The 27,879-nt window shown below is 34.3% G+C and overlaps 1 protein-coding gene across 7 annotated transcripts in view; it reads right to left on the bottom strand.

The window, feature by feature from the left end:
- CNTN5 (contactin 5) overlaps positions 1 to 27,879 on the bottom strand; it is a 1,075,732-nt gene that overhangs the window by 284,564 nt on the left and 763,289 nt on the right. For all 7 annotated transcript variants that reach the window (XM_081799059.1, XM_081799056.1, XM_081799055.1 and 4 more), the window contains one exon: positions 24,372 to 24,575. In XM_081799059.1, the coding sequence (XP_081655185.1) occupies positions 24,372 to 24,575 (204 nt within the window). The remainder of the gene's footprint in view (positions 1 to 24,371; positions 24,576 to 27,879) is intronic.

Below are 27,879 nucleotides of genomic sequence, written 5' to 3'. Positions count from 1 at the left end.
TGTACCTTGCAACTACCTAGAAACCCACATTGCCTTTTAGTTTTAGATTTTTAACATTCTTCAGAGAAATTATTTCTTCCAGAAAAGTTTCTTACCCATAGCTGTCTATTTATTCATACAGTAATCACCAAGAAGTCATGGGACTTAAAATATCCCAGAGGAATTAGTTCTGCTAGCTCATTTGATCAACTGCCTGGTTGCATAACTCTGGGAGAAAACGTGACAAATGGGTTGTTTTAACTATTGTTAAGAGTTTATTTTTACACTTTAATCTGCACAGATTGTTTTCTCACTTCAGTCTTGTTATTGAAAATGCCAGCATTCCTGCTGTTAGCACTCAGATTTGAGATACTAAACATACCAGGCCCTGATTTGCTCTGTAAACAGTTCACCACATATTTTATTTTATAAATTCTTACTGATTTCAAAGGATCTATGAATGATATGGTTCAAAAGATACATATTTCCAGGGGGGAATGTCAATTATCACAGCTTCATCATGGGGCTTTATGTGCATTGAAGAGTCTAGATGTAAAGAGAGAATAAATATTTTTAACACCTGCTATAAGCCTGGTGCTGTAAGTGTATGTAACTAAATTGTCATTTAAATCTTACAAACACAACAAGGTAGATATGATTATCTCTATTTTAATTAAGAGAAAAGTGAGTATTTGAAAGGTTAAATAACTTGCTTAACATCAATGGGCTATTAAATGACATGTAAAGGCTTCAAATCTAGAACTATATTAATTCCAAAACCAATTTGCCCTCATTATTCTATGTTGCTCCCCAGGAAAAGTTTCCACTGTTTACAAAGCAGAATTCATTTACTCATTTCCAGTTTTGTAGATAACTAAGTTCTACTTCAAATAACAGGTCTTTCCTGGTCCTCTACCTCCTGCCACTCCCCACCTAACCAGGTTAATATCTGTTTCTTTGTCTGTATCTCTCTCTATATATATATATGTACATATATATATATATGTGAATTAAAGAATCTAGTTCTCATTAATTATGTAGAAAATGTGTAATAAGTAATGTAAGAGCCAAGAATATTTTAAAATTTATTTTATTTTTTTTAGATTTTATTTATTTATTTATTTGAGAGAGAGAGAAAGTGCATGAGCAGAGGTAAGAGCAGAGAGAGAGGGAGAAAGAATCTCAAGCAGACTCCACACTGAGTGCAGAACCTGACAAGACCCTGAGATGATGACCTGAATAATATGGTCATATGAGAATAACAAATATTCTGTGAATGAATAAAGTGATAAAGTCTCTCCATTTCTCCATAATCAATTGATTACCAGGTTCTATTAATTTGGATGCTATAACGTGTTTCCTATCCATTTCTTTCTTTCCATTCTAATTGTCATTAATTCAGTTTGAATTCCCTTTCATCCAGCTCATTATCTTTGGCAATGTGGAGATACTCGGTGGCATGACTGGTTGTCATTAAGGCCTCTTATATATAGGAGAAAATAGAAGATATTTGAGATGGAGTTTAGACAACTCTCGGAAGAAGTTTTGCTATAAAGGAAAGTAGAGAAAATAAAATGGGAGCTGGAGGCGGGTAGTTGAACCAAGAAAAATTTGCTTTTAAGATAGTAAGTATTGTAATATGTTTACCGATGAGAATGATTCAGTTTGGAGGAAACAAGTGATCCTTACAGGAGAGAGAGGGGATAACTGCAGAAACTCCTTGAATTAGGTAAGAGCATATGGGATCCAGTGCACTGAACTGCCAAGAACAGCTCATTAGTTCTAATAAGAGGTAAGATAACATGAACAGATACAGATACAGGTAAGATGTTATGTTTGTTGTTGGAAAAATACATAAGATTATTAATTTAAGGCAAAATCTATATTCAAAATTATGTATCTTCTTATATTCACAGTCAGTTTCACATTTATAACCATTAAGTGAATGAGGCAAAGATTGCATGCAGGTGGAGTTAGAGATGTGCCAAGTGAGTGGAATATAATGGAGAGACTGGGGGGTTATAGAATGGAGAGTGTATAGAGAAAAATGTTTATAATGAGTGACTATGTCATCTAAAATAGAAAGGAAAGGTACTTGAGGACATGAGGGTGTGATGGACAGAAATATATAGTGGATTACAGAGCCTGTGGTTGAAGAATTGTTTGAGTGGAAAGTGCTAAATAGACAGAAAGGAGGCTGTGGGCAGAGAGCTGTTACTAAAAATTGAGATTTTGATGAAGGCAGAATCATTGGTAATGACAAAATTCAGGCTCTGACCTTGGTAATGGGTGGCTAAGGTAAGAAGGAGTGCAAGTTCAAGGGAGACAAGGAGGTTAAGAAACAGAAAGGTCAGGACATTGAATGGATCATTGCTATAAATATGAATGTTACCCAGACAGAGTAACATCCGTTAAGTGAGGAAGACTGAGCCACGACGATTAAACATTATTGCAATAGAGTTGATTGCGACTCCTGAAAGCATGCCACGGATCCTTTCTCTTTACTGATGATTTCTTAGTTTCCCATTCGAAGGTTTCAATGTTCCAGTCCTAAGTATTCATTTTAAACTTACCTCTCACTCTTCCCCTTCATGCATCCATTATTCTATGTAACAGAAATATTTGCTATTTTCTTTTTTTCAAAGATTTTATTTATTTATTTGAGAGAGACAGTGTGTGCATGTATGAGCAGGGGCAGAAGGAAAGGAGAAGCAGACTCCCCATTGAGCAGGGTGTCAGAAGCAGGGCTCCATCCCAGGCCCCCGAGATCATGACCTGAGCCAAAGGCAGATGCTCCACCGACTGAGGCACCGAGGTGCTCTGCTATTTTCAAAATATACTTTATTCTTATTTGGTTATGAGACTTCCACATGCTGTTTTTCCTTATTTAAAAATACCTTAATATCATCCCCTGCACGCTAAAGTTTAGTTATCAGTAAACTTCACATTCCATCTCAGAAGGTGACAATGATGGCGACAATGACAAAGAAGAAGAGGAAGAAAGGGAAGGGGAAGAGGAAGAAAAAGTGAGGAAGGGGAAGGAGAAAGAGAAGAAAGAAGAGAGAGAGGAAGAGGAGGAGGAGAAGAAGAAAGAGAGAGAGAAAGCACACAATAACATGCCCTCTTCCAGTAAAAAACAAATTTCTGTGATTTCCCCAGGAAGAAATTTTGTCCCCTACTTCTGGATTACCATGGTGTCTTATTTCTTTTGATACTAATTATGTTATGCCTTGTGTTACAGTTATTTATATACAGCTATTCCAATTATCTTACTGGTTAAAACTATCATTGTCAAATTTGAAATTTCCTATCTGACCCAACCATACTCCTAATTCTTCTTTAGTCTGTCTTACTGATGTCTTTGTGACTTTGCCTCTGAACTCCTAGGTCATTATAAGCAAACTTATTTTTTTGTACAACTGTTTTAACTCCTCATTCTATCTGCTCATCAAAAAGTAATATGCATTTTCCATGTAATATTCATTTGTCTTTCATTACTCAATAGAATAGAGCTGTGACATCCTGTCAATCCATTCTTTTCTCAAAAAAAAAAAAAAAATTCAAGTTTCCAGATCAACATTTAAATCTGTTCGTCTGTTCTTCCTACTACTACTGCTACAAGAGTTATTGTCCTGAAGGCAAGCAAATAAACAAAGAAGAAAAATAACAAAAATACATATATTTAATGCTAATTCCCTGCTTCAAAGACTCTGCTTACTCAGGTGTGATTTAAAATAAAGTCTGAACCCTCTCACATTGCATTCAACGACCTTCCTAATTTGGACCTTTCCTCTCTGGTTAGTTTTATCTTTAGTGACTCTTCTCACAAATCTCACTCTGTAGCCACACAATACTTTTCTCTACTTTTCAAAGTAACCTTGCCACTTTACAACCATATGCTTTTGCCTTTCTCTGTAATTTGTTTAACCTTTTCTTCTATTTAATAAACTAACATTCAGGTTTTAAAATCATACTCAATTTTTTTTAAATTTTATTATGTTATGTTAGTCACCATACATTACACATACTCAAATTTCATCTCCCCTTTAGAATAATTAATTTTACTCTATTCTTTGTTTTCACAGTGCACAGTTCAAAGCATGATTTTAGTGCATATCTCATTGCATTTTAGTGATGTTTACTTCTCTGTATTCCTCATTGAATTGTGGTTTCTAACAATGAGGAAACGAAGTTTGTTTTTTGTACCTGCAGTGCCAATACATAAATTGATTAACTTCTGTCTGGCTACATGTCACTCTGCGTGAGCAGAGTTCCAGAGTTCCATGGTCCATAGTTTCTCCCATTGAATATTTGATCTCATTTTCCTATGAAAATTTTTATTTACTATCTTGAATTGGTTCTTACAAACATTTTCTTTACTCCTCATTTGAAGTTTGAGAGTGTTTCAGGAGCAAACCAAGAACTTTCTCATAATCGTTCTAGTATTTCTTATACATGTCTCTTCTGATTTCTTTCCACAGACATAATTTAATTCAAACCTTTGACTTCAGTCTCTGGTATACTCGGCCCTAATTCTGCTGTCTTTTCCATCCAATACATTCTGTACATGACTTCAGCTTAATCTTTGTAAAATAGTATTATCATCATTTATTTTCCTCTCTCAAAAAAATAGTGATTTCCCCATTGCCTTATTGATAAAATTCAAACTCCTTATTTTGGCATGTAAAGCCTTAAAAATCCACTCCAAATCTAATTTTTCAAACTTAGTTTCCACTTGATTATAATAAACCCATCGCTCTGGTTAGAATGTCTCCAAAATGGCAATTATTCATTCCTGTGTTATATTGAAGTTATTAATCTATATATCCATTCAAATACTCTCCATTAAGAAGGCTGGGTTAAGTTTTTTTTCCTCCCTCAGTATTACCTTCCACAACCACTGTACCCCTATGATGGATCCATCCTATAAATTCTTATAGAACTTACTATTTACATTTCTCATCTGTACTTAGTCATGTTTTATTTAATGTTTACTGTTCACATGTCTTGTTTCTCTAATGAGATAGATAATTGACTGGTGGCTAGAGCCATGCCTTACACTTAATTGTAGCTCATAGAGGCTCGATCATGGTAGGCTCATGCATATAGATAGTCCTAGCTTACTACAAGCCAAGTGATGAGGGCTAGCTATTGAGCACCAATTATCCATACAACTAGAAATAACAACTAATCTTCAAATTCATTTAAGAATTTTTCATGACTCAGGTCTGGGAAAACATCATAAATCTTCCAGAATTTCCCTCAAATCCTCATAAGTAATTTCATATTTTAAAATCATTTGGGGAGAAAAAATGAATTTACCAGTTTTATTCTATATAGATATATACATGTATATACAACAAAAGGATGTAATATTTAAAAATGATTAACCCATTAATATATTGTAGTACCATTTATTCTTGGTCATTAAAAAGATTTATCTTAGGTCATTAATACTGATGAAACGGAGCGTCTATCTTAAGCCTGTTAATGATGATGAATAAACCACAATGTATTTGAGTTTTCATGTCTTTCCTCTCACAAAAGAATCCTTCTTGGTGATATGGACTAACAGGACTATATTAATAAGTTTCCGTATTATTTTTATTTATTTATTTATTTATTAAATTTTATTTTATTATGTTATGTTAATCACCATACATTACATCATTAGTTTTTGATGTAGTGTTCCATGATTCATTGTTTGCATATAACACCCAGTGCTCCATGCAGTACGTGCCCTCTTTAATACCCATCACCAGGCTCACCCATCCACCCACCCTCCTCCCCTCTAGAACCCTCAGTTTGTTTCTCAGAGTCCATAGTCTCTCATGGTTCATCTCCCCCTCCGATTCTCCCCCTTCATTTTTCCCTTCCTACTATCTTCTTATTTTTTTTAACATATAATGTATTATTTGTTTCAGAGGTACAGGTCTGTGATTCAACAGTCCTACACAATTCACAGTGTTCACCATAGCACATATTATTTTTATTTGTTGAAGATATTATCTAGTATTAAGCCAAAATAAAGGATAAGAAGAATTTGGCCCCAAAAGAAATATAATTATTGAATATAACTATTTACATTAAAAAGGAACTGGTATTTACTAGACTGTAAAAGATATACTTTTCCTTTTTTTGAAAAAGAAGGGAGTCAGGAAAGAATTCATAATGGAAAAGATGTCCTCCTTTGCAAATTGTCCTAGTTCTGTTTGGGTGTGAGTAAATACTTTCTGAAGAGAACCAGAAGCAGGGCTACACTCAGAGTGAGTGTTCACTACAAACATGCTAGCTATACAAATGTTGAATTTTCAACACTGGAAAGCCTTTGGAAATCTGTTTATGAAAAAATGTTTGTTGATATTTTTATTTTATTTTATTTTTCATTATGATAAATGTACTTTTTAATTCCCATCACTGATTTCACCCATACCCCCACCCACCTCCCCTCTGTTAACCATCAGTTTGTTCTCTATAGTTAAGAATCCGTTTCTTGGTTTGTCTCTCTTTCTCCTTTTACTTTTCCTTTGCTCATTTGCTTTTATTTTTGCCTTATTGGATTTTTTTTATTATTATATTATGTTAATCACCATACATTACATCATTAGTTTTTGATGTAGTGTTCTATGATTCATTGTTTGCGTATAACACCCAGTGTTCCATGTAGAACGTGCCCTCTTTAATACCTATCACCTGGTGATCATTTGCTTTTATTCTTTTCTTTCTTTTAAAAAAGATTTATTTATTTATCTGAGAAAGAGGGGGCACACACAAGTTGGGGAGGGGCAGAGGGAAAGAATCTTCAAGCTCACTCACTGCTGAAGGCAGAGCCCGATATAGGGATGCAGGGCTTGATCTCATGACCCATGAGATCATGACCTGACCCGAAACCAAGAGTCACATAACTGACTGAGACATTCAGGCACCCTACTTGTTTTGTTTCTTAAGTTCCACATATGAATAAGATCACATGGTATTTATCTTTCTCTGACTGACTTATTTTGCTTAGCATTACACTCTCTAGCTCTATCCATGTTGTTGTAAATGGCAAGATTTCATTCTTTTTATGGCTGAATAATATTCTTACATATCGATATAGCTATATGTCTATATAGATCTATATCACATTTTCTTTATCCATTCATCTATTGATGGACACTTCAAAAAAATTAAATTACATAGCACCTTATTTCAGCTCAACAAATCTGCTTGTTCCACAGGCTTAAATTGGTTTAGTGAAATCATGGTTTGGGGAAATAAGCAATTTAATGATAGATGCAAATATGATCTGTAAGGTCTTATTTCTTACTTCTTGTTGTATTATGATTTGTTTACATTGCTCATAGTTGGATTTGTGAATAATTTTTGTAGTTTATAACTCACTCTCCCCCTTATTTCTCTCACCTTTTTATAAGATTTCTAAAGTTGTAAAGATGAATTAAAATCTAAAATTACAATTAGAGACCAAGTATGATATTTAAGGTCATGCACTAATCACTGTTAGATGTGTAAGGATAATACAGAAATAAAAATAATACTCAATCCTTCTATGGAGTTCACTATATACCAGGTATCTCTCCAAGTCCTTTAGATAAGTTAATTATAATTCTTACAACCTTTTGAATTGGTTTAGTAATTTCCTCATTTTACTTCTGAGGAAACTAAATTAGAAAGATTAAAAATTGTCCAGGGCACACCTGCATGCCTCAGTTGGTTAAGGGTCTGCCTTCAGCTCAGGTCATGTTCCCAGGGTCCTGGGATCGAGCCCCCTGTTGGGCTCCCTGCTTAGCAGGAAGCCTGCTTCTCCCTCTTCCTCCCTGCTCCCACTGCTTGTGCGCACTCTCGCTCTCTCTCTCTGCCAAATAAATAAAATCTTTTAAAATAAATTGTTCAAAGTCATGGCTATTAAATGCTACAGGCAGAATTTGAATTCAGGAAGTCTGGTCCCAGAGTCCATGTTCTTCTCCACAATGCTATACAATGAATGAATTGTATTCCATGTGTTCTGTGGTAAATCAATGTTTTAGAGCCAAAGACATTTTTCCATAGAAAATTGTAAGTAATGGTTTGGTTGTTATTTAACTTACAAAATATACTGCCTCGTTCATAATAAGTGATGTATAGTACTAACACAGCTCTTTGGATTTCTAGGTCCTAGAAGCAAGGATTGTTATGTTTAAGGGAGAAGAGAAAATAAATCACCTCTCCTCTCTACATATGCTTTCTTTCCAGATGCAGAGCCAGCCTCAGACAAAAACTTGAAAGACAAAGTTTTTTCATATTCTATTTTTTATTTACCTTTTTTCTCTAGTTCCTTTGCATATGTTTTTCCCTCTGTCTATAAATTCAGCCCAGAATTGGGACAATTGACAAACTCCTTTTATTTCTCAACACTGCACTCAAATGTCAAATCTGCTCTATAGAGACTCTTGATGGCCCTGTGTAGTTGGTTCCTGCCTTCTTTGTGCCTCTGACATATGATACCTCTTTATTTTACTCTTCACACATTGTGATGTTACTTAAGAGAACTATCACCTTGTCTATCTTCCTGATTAAATGATGAGTTCTTTGAGGATCAAAAGGTGTGTTATTCATCTTAAATCCCAAGAGCCAAAACAACAACAACAACAACAACAACAAAAAACTGTGAACTATGCCAGATTCTTTATATGCATAATTATTCTAATCTTTACAACAATCTCAAGGCAGTTATAATCCCTGTTATATGAATCAAGAAACCAAGGTTTGAACGGGTGGGTCACATAATTAAAAAGAGGCAGTACTGGGATTACAAAATAATTAAGTCTGCCTCAAAAGTTCTCTGCCTGACTGTGTGTGTATATGTATATATATATATATATATATACACACACACACACCCACATATATTTATTTTTATAAATTTTAAAAAAGTAATACTAAATTCCCTTCTATTATTCTTTACAGTCTTATCCAAATCTCTTCCCTTATAACCCATACATTCCTTTGTCTCTGTGATATTGTCTCAGCAAGATGTTAAAAGTAAAAAGATATGATTAACTCATGTGTGCTCTCAAGTAAAAATTACTGATCTCTAAATGACTATTAGTTGGTGGAATTTGAGCCTGAGTGAGTTAAGTATTATGCCATAGCAGAGGAAGAGGTTGGAGAGGTCTATTGCATTTAGCCAGATCTGCCTGAGAGTCCATTTCTGTGGTTAGAGTCTCTAAATTTTTCCCATTGTTTCTTCTTTTTAAAACTTGTTCTCTGCTTTCATTCACTTCTGAATTTCAAATTCTCTAAAAGCTTCTTGGGGATACATCTTTCGTTTAAATAAAGACAAAGTCAGAAGGGCTGTGGCAGTGACTAACTTGTGGTAAGACAGCTATTCATACATATGAATCATTTCTAAGTTCTAAGATTTGTATTACATGTATTTGATCATCTGGATATCAGGATGAGAGCAAAACATTTCTTTATGTTAGCTTTAATTTATTCATTAAACCAGTGAGTGATAGAAATATTCTTTAGAATGCTGAATTTGGCATATTCTTCATTTTCTTTTCTTCATAATTAAATTTATTTAGTACTCTGACATTTTGTTTTATTTTATTTTATTATTTCTTAAAGATTTTATTTATTTATTTGACAGAGAGAGACAAAGCGAGAGAAGGAACACAAGCAGGGGGAGTGGGAGAAGGAGAAGCAGGCTTCTCGCTGAGCAGGGAGCCCGATGCAGGGCTCGATCCCAGGACCCTGAGATTATGACCTGAGCTGAAGGCAGACGCTTAACGACTGAGCCACACAGGCGCCCCTAGTACTCTGACATTTTAAAAGAAAACCTACCTTTAAAGAAAAAATGTGCTGTCATATTAAGTAACCTACTAATTATTAAGAAAATTAGGCTATGTATTCTCTTGACAGATATTTTGGCAGATAATTAACACACTATATATTGGGCAACCTTACATTTTCTATAGATGAATTGTGTCATTCAGCATAACCCCAATTTTACTTATATGGGTTACTCATTATACTCTAATTTAATAAATTTGATGAATTCCCTCTCTTGATGAATTGAGAAAAAAATCCCCACATGCTATTCATACTGAGGATCATCTCTAAGCACACCCTTTAAATTTGATTTAGATAATATTGATAAAGTAACCCAAGCCCCCAATTTGGCGATGATGTTATAAGTCAGGCATAGTGATACAATGGAAGGCACACTGTGAGTTAGAGGTCTGATTCCACATGTCTCACCAGCTCTGACCTTGAGTTAGTTCCTTAACGGGCCATAAAGTGTAATATCTAGCAGTATACATTTCAGAGTCATATAAACATAGGTAAGAGGACCCGATATTTGTCCAAATGGCAGATTCTTTATAAAAGAAAGATAGGCTTAAAATGCTGTTTTGTTGTGAGGACTGAATAGGAGGATGTATGAAAAGCTTTCAGCACAGGTTGCCTAGTGCATAGGAAAAATGTTAAACATTATCAAGTCTTCCACTTATGCAGCTGCTATCTTCCCTACACAGCACTGAAATATAGAGGTTATAAAATAGTAAGATGAATCACTGAGTTATAAAATCTTTTGAATAATGGTGTGATTATATTGATAAAAATAAATTGTCTCCCAATATGTCTACTATGAAGAACACAACATTCATTTGAATATATGAGTTTCAGTACATTTGTTAAAAAAAAATCAGTCGTATTATTTTACGATAAATTTGCAAAATATCTCATGGGGATGAACTGTGAAGGAAACATTTCTAAATATTGCAAATTGCTTTCCAGAAGTAGTTTTAGAACTCTCAATATCCTAGGTGTGATTTTTAGCACTGGATAATAAAAGCGATCACAAAATAAAAATATAATTCAATAAAGAAAGGTATAAATAAGGATATATAGTAAATATCCTTGCAGGACAAAAGAAACTTTAAAATATTTACCATAGCATCACTCAATTTTAGACAAAGTAACTAAGACAAAATGTTAGAATTAGTTCAGGAGAAAAAATGGAAAGAAATAATTTAAAATGATTTATAAAGAAACTTAAGGTTATTTTCAAATATTTTATTGGACACTCAGGGAAAAATCATGTAGATCATATTAAGAATAGCAGTGCAAGGCAAAATGAGGAAAGCTGACAGCCATAGGAAAATGGGCATCTTTTTAATAATAGAAAGATTGTCTAAATAAAGTGAAAAGACTTATGGCATCTATGGCAGCTCAGTTATGAGGACATTCCTCCAAAAACAGCATATTAATCTAAATTTCAATAATTACCTTAAAGGTGATCTAAAACTATGAATTAAAAACATTTAAAAATAGTCCAGAAGAAAGCAACCAATTGAAGAAATACTGTGACTGTTTGATGATTACTTTAAAGTCACAGTTGTTTACTGAGATAGAATAAAATGTCAGACATTCCTTAAGCTGATCCAACATAAAAAAATCCTAGTGATGTAGTCAAAAATAAATATCTCTAATCTTCACTTCTGGCCTACTAAATCAGAGCATCCAAGGGAAGGACCCAGGAATCTGAATTTTTAGCAGGATTCTCCCAACATGATCCTGTATATTCTTTCATCCAGATTTTGTTTGGCAATCCTGTCTGGTATAAAAAAGAATTTTAAAAATATGAAGAGGTATGTAATATTAAGAAAAAAAACAACAACAACACTTGGCAAGTAATGATTTAGTGCAGTGGGCAAAGGTTCCCAACTGTATAGAATATGAAATATCTGGGAAGTGCTATGGAAAATGCAGATTCCTGGTATTTGCAGGGTGAGGACAACTTGCACACAGATATTAAACTATTTATTTTTTTCAATCCTCTCTGAAGGAATACCTGGAACAGAATGACTCCACTGGTGGAGTCCAAGTGGTGCATTTGAAGACCCAGGTTATTCTGAGAACTGCCAGGGAAAGAGTATGTCCAGGACTTCTTTTTTTCTGGAAGTTTCCTGAAGGATCAGCCTTTGGAGGCTGGTGAACATTCTTTTTTTTTTTTTTAATTTTTTATTTATTCATTCGAGACACAGAGATGGAGAGAGAGAGAGAGAACATGAGCATGGGGAGAAGCAGAGGGAGGGGGAGAAGCAGTCCCCCCGCTGAGCAGGGAGCCTGATGGAGGGCTCCATCCCAGGGTCCTGGGATCATGACCTGAGCCGAAGGCAGACACTTAACCATCTGAGCCACCCAGGTGCCCCGAGGCTGGTGAACATTCTTAAAGACAGTGCACAGTCTGCTAGCTGTTGTGGTTTGGAGAGGGCCTGCTGACTCACTGGACCTGGAAGGAGTGCTCTTCTAGTTCAGGGAGAAAAATCATTTGGATTTAATTCTTCCTAGTACTTTCACTTGGGAGAGGGCTGCTGGGGAGGGAGGAGAGCAGAAACACTCCTTGTGTCTCTACAAAGAAATGTTTATTGGTAATTTGTTTATTATATATTTCTGGAGATAAAAATACTGATTTGTAGGATACTTCAGAAATTCTGATTGGATAGATCTTGGGTGTGCCCAATATTTCAATTTTTTACAAGCACCCAGGACTATTCTCATGCAAGTGTTTGAGGATCACATTATTAAACTTTGGCCTATTAGATGCAAGTTTATAGATTTCCAAAAAATTTTGAGAAATTTTATTATTAAATGTTATTTTATTATTATTTTTACTTTTAATGTAAGTATACTTGTCATACAATTTATATTAGTTTCAGCTTTACAACATAGTGATTCAACAATCATATACTTTACAAAAAGCTCATCATGATAAATGGAGTTACTATCTGCCACCAAAGTTATTACAATATTATTAACTATATTCTTTATACTGTACTTTTCATCCTTGTGATGCATTTATTATATAATCAGGAGTTTGTACCTCTTAATCTCCTCACCTATTTTGCTTATCCTCCTCTCTGGCAACTATCAGTTTGTTCCCTGTATTTATGAATCTGTTTCTGTTTGTTTTATTTTTTAGATTCCAGATATAAGTGAAATCATATAGTATTTGTCTTTCTCTATCTGACTTATTATACTTAGCAATAATACCCTCTAGATCCATCCATGCTGTTGTGAGTGGCAAGATTTCATTATTTTTTATGGCTGAGTAATATTTCATTGTGTGTATATACTGCATCTTCTTTATTCCTCTATTGATGAACACTTAGGTTGCTTCCGTATCTTGACTATTGCAAATAATGCTGCACAGTGAATTAAATAATGTGGAGGAATAATGTTTTGTTATGGCTACTGAAATACCTTAGATATTGGAAGCAATATGTTGGTGAAATGGGGAAGTCCTCAGGAGTTGAGCTGGAACTGGCATTTGATGATTATTTTGTAGAATATCTTAATATGGGGATAATAAAATCTCTAAACTTTCAGGTAATGAGAATAGCATAGATACTTGGCCCATAGGGTTATTGTGAAGATTAAATGCATTACTACATGCAAAGCAATTAGAAAAGTGAAATAGCAAGCTGGAAAATACAATTTCCATGAAGATATCATAAGGTTGTGTGGGTGAGTATTATGAAAGTGGCAGATGATTTTCAATACGGACAAACAGAAGTACCTACTTTTAGAATAAAGTTCAAACTATCCTTATTATATAGTAGATTCTATTCCTGTTTATTGTAACTAACTAGCTCTATGAGCTTAGACAAGTCATTCAAATACTTTGAGACAGAGCTAGGAGTTAAGAGGGCTTCTCAAGAAGAGAGAACACGAACAAAATGGATGGAGTCAGAAAATTCTGGAGTAGATTTTAAATTAAGAATGATTGAAGGCAAGTGATAAAATATAAAACTTCTCCCACTGCTACTCCCTCCCCCACAAAAAACTCTATTAAAACATCAATTCTACACAGAGGAGTTTGAATTTACACAGTAAATAACAGCAGCAACAAACACTAAAGTAATGGAACCAGGAAAGTAGTTCCTATTTGCAATGACCCGCACACTAGTGAAATACAGCAGGGATTTTGTGATAAATACTGTGTTAATTAACTTTTACTAAAGCTTATCATGTAATAGGCACTTTTCTAATTGCTTTACACATATTCATGCCCTAGTCCTCACAAGAATCCTATGAGACAAGTATCCATGCTATCCCATGTTCAGAAGAATAAACTGAACTGCAGACAAGTTAAGTCTCTTGTCCAAGGATAATATAGATAGTAAATCAAACCCAACTTTCTGACTGATTTACTTTAAACAAAATTAATCAAAATAGATTCTAGTTTAAATCTCTGAAATGTTGCTACTCTCATGAGCTTGCTTCCTGTAAGCTTTTTGGATTGATGATAAAGGAGGTGGTATAACAGCTAGTTTACTGGCATTGCACCTACAGCCTCTCTTTTCTTCTATAGTCTAAACTGTGGCAAACATTTTGAAAGTGAGTTTTGGATGTAAATACTATTCACCTTATGTGAATTGTAGAAAAAGGTGGTTGAAAGGCACTGATCTATGCAAGAAACAGAGAGTATTATAATTAGAAGTTGAAATAAGGAGATGAATGAGAATAACATCACAGAGGTAGAATTCACAGAGCTTGCCAAACTCATGGAACTTATTTATGTGGTCTTATTTATGTGGAACTTATTTATGTGGAACTTATTTATTTGGAGGATTTTAATTGACCCAGATATATTTATATTAGATGTCTAAGAGAAAGGTGATCTTACTGACAACACAGCTGGAGAAATTAGTTCATGGGAAGATTCTAAATTGGAAACAGAGAAATAGAAGTGCTCACTAAAGAAAAAAAAAACAGAAAAACAGGTGGGACTCAGGAGTAGAATCCTGGAGGAATATCTATATTTACAAGATTAAAGCTCCTTAAATCTTTTCTAAAACAATGCCAAGTGTAAACAAGGCAGACAAATGGGTGAATGGACACAGATAGAGAACTAAATGGAGTGATTGATTTAGGGAGTAGATTGAGAAGAGACAGTTAAAGGTGCTGATGAAACTCTTTGGGATAGTCTACTGCCAGGCAAGTCAAGAAAAAAAATATTTTCACGGGGTGCCTGGGTGGCTCAGTCTTTGAGCATCTGCCTTCGGCTCAGGTCATGATCCCAGGATCCTGGGATTGAGCCCCGCATAGGGCTCCCTGCTCAGCGGGAAGCCTGCTTCTCCTTCTCCCACTCCCCCTTGTGTTCCTGCTCTCGCTCTCTCTCTCTGTCAAATAAATAAATAAAATCTTTTAAAAAAAAGAAAATAAAAAGAATATTTTCAGGTTTAAACATAAACTACAAAGAGGTCAAGAATGATGAAGGCTGAGAAAACACTGATATATTTGATGAACAGATAGATGACCAATTTTGAGAAAACACAGTGAGTGGTGTGGTGAGACTCAATGCCAGATTTCAGGTTATTAAATAAAGAAAGATAGTGTAGCAATGGAGACAGTGTAGAATAGCCTGACAACAGAAAGGGAAGTCAGATTAACACAACTGAACATACATCTTCCACTCTTACAAAAAATAACTCAAAGTTCACTTTCCTTTCTTATATTAAGAATGATATATTCACTGTTACAATGCTAAATATCAAAAGTTTACATCCTTTGGGATATTATTTCCTGAATCACAATAACAAGGAAATAAGTAAAAAACCCAAGTTATATACATATTTAACAGTTTTATCTTATTATTTGTAAGTACTTATTAAATATTTCTTCAAAGTTTCTAAGACATATTAAGAGAGTCAATGAAGAGATGAACATTGTTTTTCTTGATAAAAATTCTTATTTCTATAGATAAAAGTTCAAATTGTTTTTATAAGTCTGCTTGAGGAGAAATTGAATTTTATGCAATGACTGATTGTCAAGGACATCTGAGCAAAACAAATATTCATTTTATTCAGAAATTATCCAATGATTTCTTGATGTTTTTATTTCATTTGTATCATATCAGATGATAAGCTTTCCAGAGAGACACATAGCAAAATAAATAAAAGATAAATAAAAGCCAAATAAGTTTCTATATTCCTGTAGAATTTGACATAAAGCCTTAATATTATTCAGCTTCCTTCACATAGATAAATATACTTGAGTAGGAGTGTTCTTGTTACAAGCTTTCCAAGCCCCCTAGGAACTATCCATAAGTTGAAAATTCTGAACAAAAATATCAAGCTACCAAGAGGTGAAGAGAGGTACACAATGAACTCTTGCAAACAGGAATAAGCCAGCTCTCACACACTGCTTCAGTAACCATAAATACTCCACAAGACAAGTAAAAATACTTTTCTCTAGATTTCTGTTTGGTCTTTGTATTAGTTTTCCTTCATTGTTCTAACAAAATACTTGGTAGTTTAAAGTTAACACATTCATTCTCTTAAATTCTTAAGGTCAGAAGTTTAACATCTGAAGATTAAAATTTCATTTGGCCTAAATCAAGGTGGCCTCCCTTGAAGGCAGGACTACCTTCCCTCTGGAGGCTCTAGAGAAAATCCATTTTCTTGCCTTTTCCAGCTTCTAGAGCTCCTGGCCCTTCCTCCAAATTCAAAGCACATCACTCTAGTCTCTGCTTCCATCATCACATTGTCTTTACTTCTTCTGTGTTCAAATCTCCCTCTGTCTCCCTCTTATGAGGACATTGGTGATTACGTTTAAGGCTGACACTAATCATCTAGAGTGATCCAGGCTAATCAAGGGTAATGTCTCCATATCAAGATCCTTAATTTAGTTACATCTACAAAGTCCCTTTACCATAAAAGTAACATTTAAAGTTTCTAGGAATTAGAATTGGGGGTCATTTTTCAGCCTACCACAATCTTCAAAGGCATGCCATTTTTTATCCTTCCATTGCTCATAGGATCTGAATTATTCAGTAGTAATTTAATGGAGCTGTGTATAATTTCCTTATTGACATAATTCTTGTCTTAAAAATAAACCTGTTGTCCACACATAAATTCTCAACTGATGACTTTGCCTGTAGCTCATTAAAAAAAAAAAAAAAAAGTTGGTGTAGGAATGGGTGAAATATATAAAGATTGAGTACACTTATTTTGATGAATACTGAGAATCTTAAATCATTATATTATAACCTGAAACTAATATAACACTGTATATTAATTATACTTCAATAAAAAATGTCATCAGATTTCCCACTACCAAATAGTAGGTTATCTGCATCTACAATCTTTTTATTTTTCTTCTCACTGTGACAACTGATGAATTTTCTAACAAAGGCCAATCTTTCTGCAAGCATTCTGAATCTATTCCTACTTACTTTCTCAAGTTAGTTCTTCAAGTATTCTTCTCTCTACTATACTCTCCAACTCCAAAGATGGGAAAAGGACCATGGACCAATTCATTTGTCCTTTCTTTACCCCTTCCTTCCTTCCTTCCTTCCTTCCTTCCTTCCTTCCTTCCTTCCTTCCTTCCTTCCTTCCTTCCTTCCTCTCCCTCTTTCTTTCTTCCTTCTTCCCCCTCTTTCTTTCTTCTTTCTTCTCTTTCTTTCTTTTTTTCTTTCTTTCTTTTTTCTTTCTTTTTTTCTTTTTTTCTTTCTTTCTTTCTTTCTTTCTTTCTTTCTTTCTTTCTTTCTTTCTTTCTTTCTTTCTTTTTCTTATCCTCTCTGTACACTATGGAGCCATTATAACCCTAGGGAAGGGGGCTGAGAGAATTCTGCCTTAGGAAGGAGGGATATCTTATAGGAAAAATCCTATCTGGACTGGAAGACAAATGAGTAGCCTGGTCCTGTACATAATGGATAGTAAGAAGATGCTTTGCTATATCTTCTTGAAGATTTAAACCTATTATCAGAATGTGGTGATTCTCTTTTTCCCTAGAAATGTTTTTAATATCTTTTATAATATCAGGACTAGTTCAAGTTCTTTTTTAATATCTTTTATAATATCAGGACTAGTTCAAGTTCTTTTAATATCTTTTATAATATCAGGACTAGTTAATATTTGCTTTTATATATTTTCCCTCCTTTCACTTTAACACTTGTAAAGTGTTTAAAGCAATGCCTTACAGGTAGTAAATAGACATAAATGTTGATTACACAAAACTAAAGTTAACTAAAAAAATCTTCAAAATTCAGCTGGGAACACAGATGAGAGGAGAAATAAAAGTATGAAATTGCCATAATTAAAAGAGAGATAGTGAGACCCTGAAGGGAGACTAGAGGCAACAGTGCTGTGGGAGAGGTAGGAATGTTTTGACGGAGAGATGTGGCAGCTGCAGGAAGGAAAATTTGGCAAAAGAAAGATGTGGTTAAAGGGAAGTGTTCAATACATTTTACTGTGTTATGTGGAATGCCAGAACTTCATTAATTACCCTCCAAACCATTAGCAAAAATTGGTATTACTCATAAGTGCTTTGTTTTGGTTTTAATGAAATGATATGTGACACTGGCCTCAAGGGACACTCAGTGAAAACAAGCAGATCCTAGGATGCAAGTTACATTCAGCGTTTAAGGTAATATCTTCCCTTGTAACTATAAGAGGATGGTTACTGTATTTGCTTTGTCCTCCATTATATCCTTAGTACCTCACAAATTATCTAACACATAGTTGGTATGGAATACACATTTGTGAATGTGTGAGGATAACTTCACACAGGGTCAGCAGAGGGAAATCTGATCATGTCACTCACACACTTCAGATCTAAAGCTTCCCCATCTTTGTTTTAGACCTCTCTTACGTACCAGTTCAAATCATCTTGGCCAGATTTTTTACTCCCTCAACTACCCCTGTAACCAGTCTGTGCAGAGCAACAAGTTTCACACAGTTGCAACTTGAGGACAACAGTGCAAGTGCAGAGTTAACTGCTTGTGGTGCCACCCTCAGGGATTGGGAGATGGAAGGTCAATGATACACCCACCAAGGAGACTGCTCTGAGTGCATTTCATAAGGTTCTGGTCCTGTGGAATCAAGCTCCAGTGGTCTGTAGAAGTGGTCATCTCCATAGTGCAACCCCCCTTTACACTGTTTCATGCCTCAAGTCCAACCCATCCTTCACTCCTGCTCTCTGGGATAAATTCCAATTAACTACCTACAAGCAAATTTTGTTTCAAGCTTTCCTTTAGGAAAACCCAAGCTAAGACAATACATTCTACAATAATACATTTTATAAAGTAAAATTTTACTTGTACTTGAAAGGAAATAATGTGCCTATGTATATAGCTTCTATTATTTTTAGAAAGGTCTATTTTTTTTTTCCCAAAGACACAGTGTTCTTGAAATGATTTTCATAGCTAACTGTATGGTCACAGCAGATTACACGTAGTTTTTATATTCAAGCCCCTGCAGAGGTGTTTGCCAAGTTTGCAGAAATATCCATTACAATGCCTGTCACTGGCATTGAGAGGTTTATAAAACCCAGCAGGAATTGCAGCTGACCGTGCTACAACAAATGGATTCATCCACAATTGTATCCTATTTTTATTTTCAGACTAAGTGTTTAATATATGCCACCTACTTGGGAAAACATTCAGGAATATGTCTTTCTTATGAATATACTTTTCAATTATTTTCTTTTTGAGGAGAGATCAAATAGTGATATGAAACTTTTGAATTAAAAATGATTTCAGTCTAATCTGTGCCTCTCTTGGAGTAATATTAAAAGTTTCCTATTTTTCACACATTATCCTGGTATGAATTCTATAACCATTCAGTAAGCTCAGTAATTTTTAATAAAAACTGTTAACTTAGATTGCATATAAATATAGTTTGAGAAGCTTGGAACTTGGTGAGGGTTAACTATAGAATTCGTTCCCTTCTGAGGTAGGGGATAGCTAGGTGAAGTGTGACAATCAGTTCTGCTTTGATGTGAGGGCAAGGAACTGGCTTTCAGGCTGCAGACATCAAATGCCAGAAAAAGAAGTTTTTATATTGTGCATCATCACCATATTAAGTACTTTAATCTTCCATGAAAAGTTCATTTATATTATTAAGAGATCTGTCTTTTGTTCTTTTTGCGTGTAGGTATAGGGAAGGGGTGGGATTCCAATATTTCACTGAAACTGTTGTTCCTCATACATACCTTTAATCCCTCTTTGCTCAGTCTTATGCCCCCCTCCACAGCTAACTGATTTCAAAGCTTTTCCAGGCTTCCACTAGGCACATGGCCCTTAGCCCCTTCTTTAGATCTTTTAAACTTTATTCTAAGTTTTAGTTTTCTCCGTTTAATCCTTTAATTCACATCCTCCTTTATTCTCCCAGAAATGTATCAAAATGTCTCATTTGTTAATGAAGTACTTTCTCTCCTCCAGCATTCTCATTAATGATATGGATTTCTTCTTGTAGGGTCTTAGAAAGGGAACAGGCAACAAATGCATGTACCAAGTCACCATTCTGAGCTGTATGCTAACATCTTGTTCAAATACTCATTTCCATTGGCTTTCTTGATACTACACTTCTGTTTTTCCCATTACTTCTCTGACTTCTTGTCACTACCTTTTGCAGGATTTTTATTCTTTACTCTTCCAAAGCAATTTGGATTATGCAAGACTTGGTCCTAAGCTCACATCTCTTCATATCATACTCTTTTCATGGACTTTTTTAACCATACTAATGGTTTCATTTACCATTTGCTTTGTGATGACTCATGTTTATATTTCAACACTATTATTAAAACTATTAATTGTATCTTAGGAGAATTTTAAGAAAAAAACTACATTCAATATTTAAAAAAAGGAAAACCAGGGTGCCTGGGTTGTTCAGTTGGTTAAGCATCTGCCTTCGGCTCAGGTCATGATCCCAGGGCCCTGGGATTGAGCCCCATGTCCGACTCTCTGCTCAGTGGGGAGCCTGCTTCTCCTGCTCCCTCTGCCTGCCACTCCCCCTGCTTGTGCTCTCTCTCTCTTTGTCAAATAAATAAATAAATAAATAAAATCTTTGAAAAAAAGAAAAATCACATTCAAAGTATATCAAAATCTTAATAATGTTACTAGCTTATTTCTTTGTTATATTCAAAGTTTCACTTATTAAGAACACATCTAGTGCAGTGTACACATCTAGAAATAGCTTAAAAACCTGTAAAAATATGATATTGAATGATAATTATATAGTAATAATTTGTAAATTTGATTTTCAGCTTTTACTTAGTCCATGGGAAAGTTAAAACACTTATAAAAGTGTAACAGTAAAAGTAGCAGACAAAAGGGCATAAATGTAGTGTAGAAAGGGTAAAGGAAAAAGTAGAGATAAAAATATCTATGTCATGTAATAGGAAGTCAAGAATTATTTTTCAAGAGTTAAGAGAACAGTAAAGATTTGAGTACATTATCAAAGTTAAAAAGGTAAGCAATGGAAAACTATTATATAAATATAAATTAGAGGAGGACAGAAGAGATACATATATCTATATATGTACAAGGGAATCAATAATTATTATTTAAACTTCATTAAACAAGAAACAGATATTTTCTAGTATTATATGAGAACCTCATGAAAGAAAAAAGAATTTAAAAAGTTACATTCATTTGATATAAATGTCTTACTGTAATAAAAAATAAACAGTAGACAAATAACCACCAAGGAAACAATAACCTTAGATAATTCACAGAAAGAAGAAATGTGAATTTTTGAAATCCTCTAATAAAATCTTAAATAAAACTGTCATTGAATAATATAATTTAAATTCAGAAAATGTTTTCCACCTGTTTCTTTTTAACTTAAATATTAACCTTAATATAACAGTTCATTTTATTTTTTATTGGCTTTATTAAACCTTTCATATAGTACTGCTCAAATAATGATTTTTTTTAAAGATTTTATTTATTTATTTGAGAGAGAGAGTGAGAGAGAGAGAGAGCACAAGAGGGGGGAGCGGGAGAGGGAGAAGCAGACTCCCCGCTGAGCAGGGAGCCCATGCGGAACTCGATCCCGGGACTCCAGGATCATGACCTGAGCCAAAGGCAGTCGCTTAACCAACTGAGCCACCCAGGCACCCTCAAATAATGATTTTTTTAAATACAAATATTCATAAAAGAAAAAGTAGTCAACAGTGTCAACTGCTTCAGTAAATTCAGTTAGTATTAAAAAATTACTAGTTTAATAGACATAGTACTGGTTATATATGAAACAGTGTAATGTGCTGTAAAGGTCAAAGGAAAGAGGTAAGAATGGAGGGATTGGTGCTAATAGGAGGAGGGACAGTATAGTAATTCTACTGAAGTAGATTTGGGGAGAAACAGTATGGATGGAGATGTAGTTAGATTTAATTTTGTTAGTAGGAAGATGAATTTAATAACATATAGTTTTTGTGACTGGATGGGCAGTCCAGTTTAAGGAAAGCAGAGAAGATTTTTTTGGGAGATTAGCCATCCACAGAAACTTAGTAGGATTGAGAGACACTCCTGAAGGTCCATTTGAATTTGGCAGTCATGAATCAATGGTGGGTGTAATTCTCTAGCAGCTTTCAGATTCTCAAGGCAGTCACAGATTAAGGGCATAGTTGAATTAATTGGAAGTTTTTGCCAAACAATAGCAATAGAAGACAGAGGGGCAAGGAATCTAAATGGCATTAAAATTATTTTAATTATTCTTGAAATGCTTGACTGTGGAAGATAAAAGATAAAGTTAAGCAACACATCAGGGCCTGGGTACTGAACTTCTAAAATACTAGTGAAACTGGTATCTGCTTTTGGATTCTGATTTATACATGTGCTACTTTCTCTCATGATGGTTAGTGTAATGTTTAGGTCAATTATGTGAAAATAAGACAGCCACTGTCAACTTCAGCCACTAACCAAGTGTACATTATTACATAAATGGATAGTGTTAATGGAAATATTTATTGACTAGACAGCAAATTTTTACAATTTTCAGGCAAAGATGTTTTAAATTCTTAAGGAATTAATGAGACAATGCTCAAAAACATTATGGAAATTGTGGATAGAGAATCACCTTAATTCTAAGCTTTTAACTAAGTGAATTTTAAAAATCATATCTATTTCCTTTTTTCTTTTCACCCTATGGACATTTTCATATAATCTTGAAGTTGACACCATATATTCACAATCATAGTTTAACTACAGGGAGGGGATACACAATGGTGAATTTTAAATATCTTTCTCTAGCCTAGCCCTCTTTTATATATATTAGACATATGTATCTAAATGTTTACTGCATATTTCCACATGGATTTCCCAAGAAAATTTCATCTCATAATATTAAAAACGGAATTCCTCACATTTACCAACTCTTCAATCTCTTCCTTTATCTGTGTTATCTCTTTTGAAGAGAATCATCACGCATTCGATGAACTGTGCCAAAACTTCTTCCTACTTTAGAGCCTGATATTTAATTAATTATTAAATCTTAGTAATTTTACCTCTCTACTATCCGCATATTTTCTGCTCTCCAATGCCATTACCCCTGCTTTCATTCTGTCCCTCATCACCTCTCAGCTGGCGATTTTCAATAGTCTGAATTGGTTTCCCAATTTCCATTCTTCTTTCCCAGCTATTCCTCCATTCTATTATCTAACTATGTGACCTTTGGCATGTCCCTTCATGTCTCTAATATTGGCTTCTTCATCTCTAAACTGGGTATTTTATGTGTACTCTCTACCAGATAGGATATATATTATATATGTGTGCATATATATATGTCAAATATACAAAATGAGAAACTGAGTAGTAAGCGAAAATCTTGTGATGAAACTCAGCATACCCTGCAGCAGCCTATATTCTAAAACTAAGCATATAAAAAAGTAATGTCAAAATAGATTATTTTTTAAGTTTGACAATCAATCAGGATTCTAAAGCTCACTTCTTAATAATGCCTTCATGGATTTTTTATTGCATGACAGAGCAAGCCACATATCATACATCAACTGGTAATATAGCACTTGACTTCTTTAATGCAATGCTTAACTGTAAATGTCTATAACTACAAATGAGGTGTTTAAATTTGAAGGTACTGTAGATAGATGGCAATACCTATAATTATAGAATCATAATTTCTGCCTGAATTGCACTTAAAAGTTAAAGTTCCAATTGCTTCTATTATTGGAAAAGTAATAATAACAATTATAACTATACCATGAAGTATTAAAAGCTGAACATTCAGTTTGAAGGTAGCTAAAATAAAAAAGTAATGAAAAGTGAACCTATAAAACACTCGCAATTCATACACATATGTTATAGAGAGCACTAAAGAACAAAAAGAAAAGAACTGGAGTCTTTATTACAATTCGTCTTTTCAGATGCTCCCTCTCTCTTTGGCATTAGTATAGTATTATGGTTAATACTTCTCATCCAAAGATCATCACTTTCCTATGCCAACATTTTTACTCTAAGGTATACATAATCTCAGACTAAAAGTGTAGAACTTTTAAATATGACAATTAAAAAATATTTGTATTAGGCTTACATGTTTAGAAATACATCTTTATTTTTCACAGTTGAGGTGGCTGACCATTTTAAACCCTGCCATGCAACTTACCATCATTACGTAGAGTGAGTGGTGTTGGAGGACTAAGTACTCGAGCGTTTGTCACTGTGTTTTTCACCAGACAAATATAGCTGCCAACATCTGATGATTGGACTTTAGAAATATAAAGGTTGCCTGTCTCCTGGGAAATGAACCGCCGGCTGTCCTCCGCCACAAAGGAAGGGAACTCATTAAATATCCAGCTATAGATGATCTCTGAAAATACACAAAATTCAATTGTTGAAAGATACAGATTATTTTATTAACAGTCAGAGCTCAAACAACAAATTCTTTACTAAGAGTTAGATATCTTGCAAGACCATATATATTTCATTCAGATACCTATATAATTTAGTATTTTATGTTCAAAGGACTTTTATTCTTAATGATTATAAGAAGATCTGAAATGTTTCTTAAGGATGCTTAATATTCATCCATCCATCCATCCATCAATCCATCCATCCATCCATCCATCCATCTAATTCCAATGTGTGTTGAATGTGTGTTGGATGATTGGCACTATGATAGCACTGAAATTAAAAAGATGAGAGAGGCAGTTTCCCCTTCTCAAAGATCAATCTAATGAGAGATTTACCCAAACCTATCAATCAATATGGAATAAAGAAATGGAGATATGTACTCTATTGTAAAGAAGGCATGGACGAGGGGTACTTAAGCAATCATGTTGATCAGTAAAAACTACCTGACATAAGAGACACCTAAGCTACATTAATTTACTCATTTATTCAACAAAATAAACCAGGCATTGTTGTAAGTGGAAAACAAAAAGTCTGTGGTCTCATGGAGTTTTCATTATAGTGGGAAGAAACCAGGAATACACAAGTATATATCAAGTGGTGATAAGTGCTATGAAGAAAATCAAAGCATGTTAAGAGAGAGAGTGATAGAGGTGAGAGGAACATGTGAATTTATGTTTTAAAAGTTCTCTCTGACTACTTGGTAGAGAAAAGACAGTGTGAGGACAAAGCAGGTATCAGAGGGAAAGCAAGAGGAATAATGCCCACTAACCTAAGAGGCTATTTTCAAAATAGCCATGAATGATAGAAATGATTTGTATTAGAATGGTAGTGGTAATGATAGTGTTGGTTCTGGTAAAAATGTGGTTGTGGAGTTGACAGGAATTGCTGAGGATTCATTATGAAATGTGAGAAAAAGAGTAGTCAAGGATTTAGGTTTGGGGCTCAATTCACTGAGCAACTAGAAGAATATATTTGGTTTTACTAAAATGGGCAGACTATAGAAAGAGCAGTTCTTTGGAGATGTGGGTGGAGTAAAACTAGGAGTTTAATTTTGGCAAATAAAATTTGACATAATATCTGGTATCCAGTTAGAGAAATTGATAAGGCAGTGATATATTTGAATAAGGAGGCCAAGATAAAGTTCATTCACACAAGTATTGGATGGTATGAATGGACAACCACAAACAGTTTTGTGTTATTGGACTGAAAATTTCAAGGAAGGGAGTGGTAAGAGAAGAGGTTGGAGAGATTAGAGGTAAATCCAAATTATTAAACAAAGATTAACATGGTCTGTTTATGTTATATTAAGGAGCTTGTGCTCAATCTTGTATGTAATGTGGTACCGCTGGATGTTTTTCAAGAAAGGGTTGACATAGATACATACATTAGTAGGTTATTCTGGTGAGTCTGCAAAGGTTGGATTTAATTGCAGGGGAGAGCAATAAGATAATATTGCATACTAAAGGTGAAGGCTGAAGAAATCTGAATCAGAGCCATGATCATAAAAATGAGAAGAAAGTTGTTGGTCCAAAAAAAATATCAGAGGTAAGGCAAAGAAAGAGACAAATAGTCCTAGTCCAGGAATACTCATGTCCTCCTTGAGTGACTGGGAAAAAATGGTACAAGAGGTTTAATGGAAATATGCCAAGTCAAACTAGTTTAAGGAGAAAGATTATTGGTTCATTCTCAGGACATTTTGAGTTGGAAGTCTGTGAAGCAAATCTGGGTAAGGAGTTCTAGCAGTTGGCAAATACGTGTTTGAAGGCCAGGAAAGGAAATCTGAGGTGAAGGTTAAATTTGGGAGTTGTCAGTATATTGGTATAATCGAATCCAAGTAAGTAGGTGAGATAAATCAAGAGGAGTAGATATAGTGAGAAGATACTCTGGGAAGCACAAACATCTAAATAAAGGTAAGAAAGTGTTCACAGAGTAAAAGAGAAGAGACTGCTGGAAAGATTCAAAGGGAATAAAGATAACACAGTGTTACAGATGCCAGTGGCTTAACCATTTCCACATGATTAAATAACGTCAAACAAGGAAAAAGGCCTACTAAATTAAAGGAAAATGTTACTTAAGATTGGCATTTGGGATATCACTGAATGGCAACTTCAATAGATGAGTGGGGACCAAAATCGGACTGCAATTGAGGAATTAGAGGCATTGTGTGTAAGTCTATAGCATTCAAATCTCAGTAAGTATTAGAGTTACCTCTGTTATGATTGAAAGAGCAGATTCTAAGGCTCCTTTTCTCCTACCTACCATGAGCAGTTAAAAGTAAATTCATCGGTGTGGCCCTATATAGTTTCCAGTGGGGAGTCTGGCATTTAATCAGCCTTTCTGGATACTCAAGCAGTGACTTGAAGCTTATCCATCCATATTGAAAGTCACTGTAACTAATTTTGAACTTTATATACTGATTAATTAACTTTGAATACCTTCCTAATCTATTACTATTTAATTTCTTTTTACTATTTAATTTTTTTATCTTAACTGAACCAACATAATATGTACAGTAAAGGTAAATCATTAATTTTCATGAATATGTGTTTAAGAAAGGTGGTGTCATAGACTAACTTCTGAGAAGGGTCAGAAACATCTTCATAGACATTATCTTAGGCAGGTATACTCCATACAATCAACTGATAAACATTAAAACGACATTTCTTCTGTTCCCAAATTCTCCTTCCCCCATGTGTCTTCTTCATTGGTTCAATTCATTAGAACTTCCAGAGGCAATGTACCAAGTCCTGACTTAGCTATTTACAGATGGTTTAAGGTAAGCAAATATTCAGCTAAGTCTCTGAGGTTCAGTTTTCTCACTCAAAAATGAGAAGAGTATTACCTGCTTCATCAGTTTTCAAATAAGATAATTTAATCGAAAACTTGACACACAATAAGTACTTACAAAATATAAAAATTAACACCCCTCCCCCCCCAAAATTGTTAGGTTAGGAGTTTTTTCTATGTATTTCACTTAAATATAAGGAAAACAGCAATGGGGACCTAAAATAACACTGAAAGAATTATCGGTGTTTAAATATTAGTCTGTTTTCCAGAGAAAATTTTAATAATGTTTGAATGCAATTATAAGCAAGATTTAGCCAATATTTATTACTTCTAAGGCATAGAATATAGTTGTAATAGATGCTTGAGAATTCTGAAATGTTATATTGCATTAATGTATAATTATAGTACACATAACAGTATCAAAACTTTCAAATATTTTAACAAATGTTTTAAAGCAAACTCTTTTTTTTTTT

This window comes from Leptonychotes weddellii, chromosome 11 (genome assembly GCF_054177405.1).
Source record: "Leptonychotes weddellii isolate Sample4059 chromosome 11, ASM5417740v2, whole genome shotgun sequence".
Taxonomy (NCBI): domain Eukaryota; kingdom Metazoa; phylum Chordata; class Mammalia; order Carnivora; family Phocidae; genus Leptonychotes; species Leptonychotes weddellii.
Note: the sequence above shows the minus strand (reverse complement) of the source record. Positions and strands in the feature narration are given on the sequence as shown.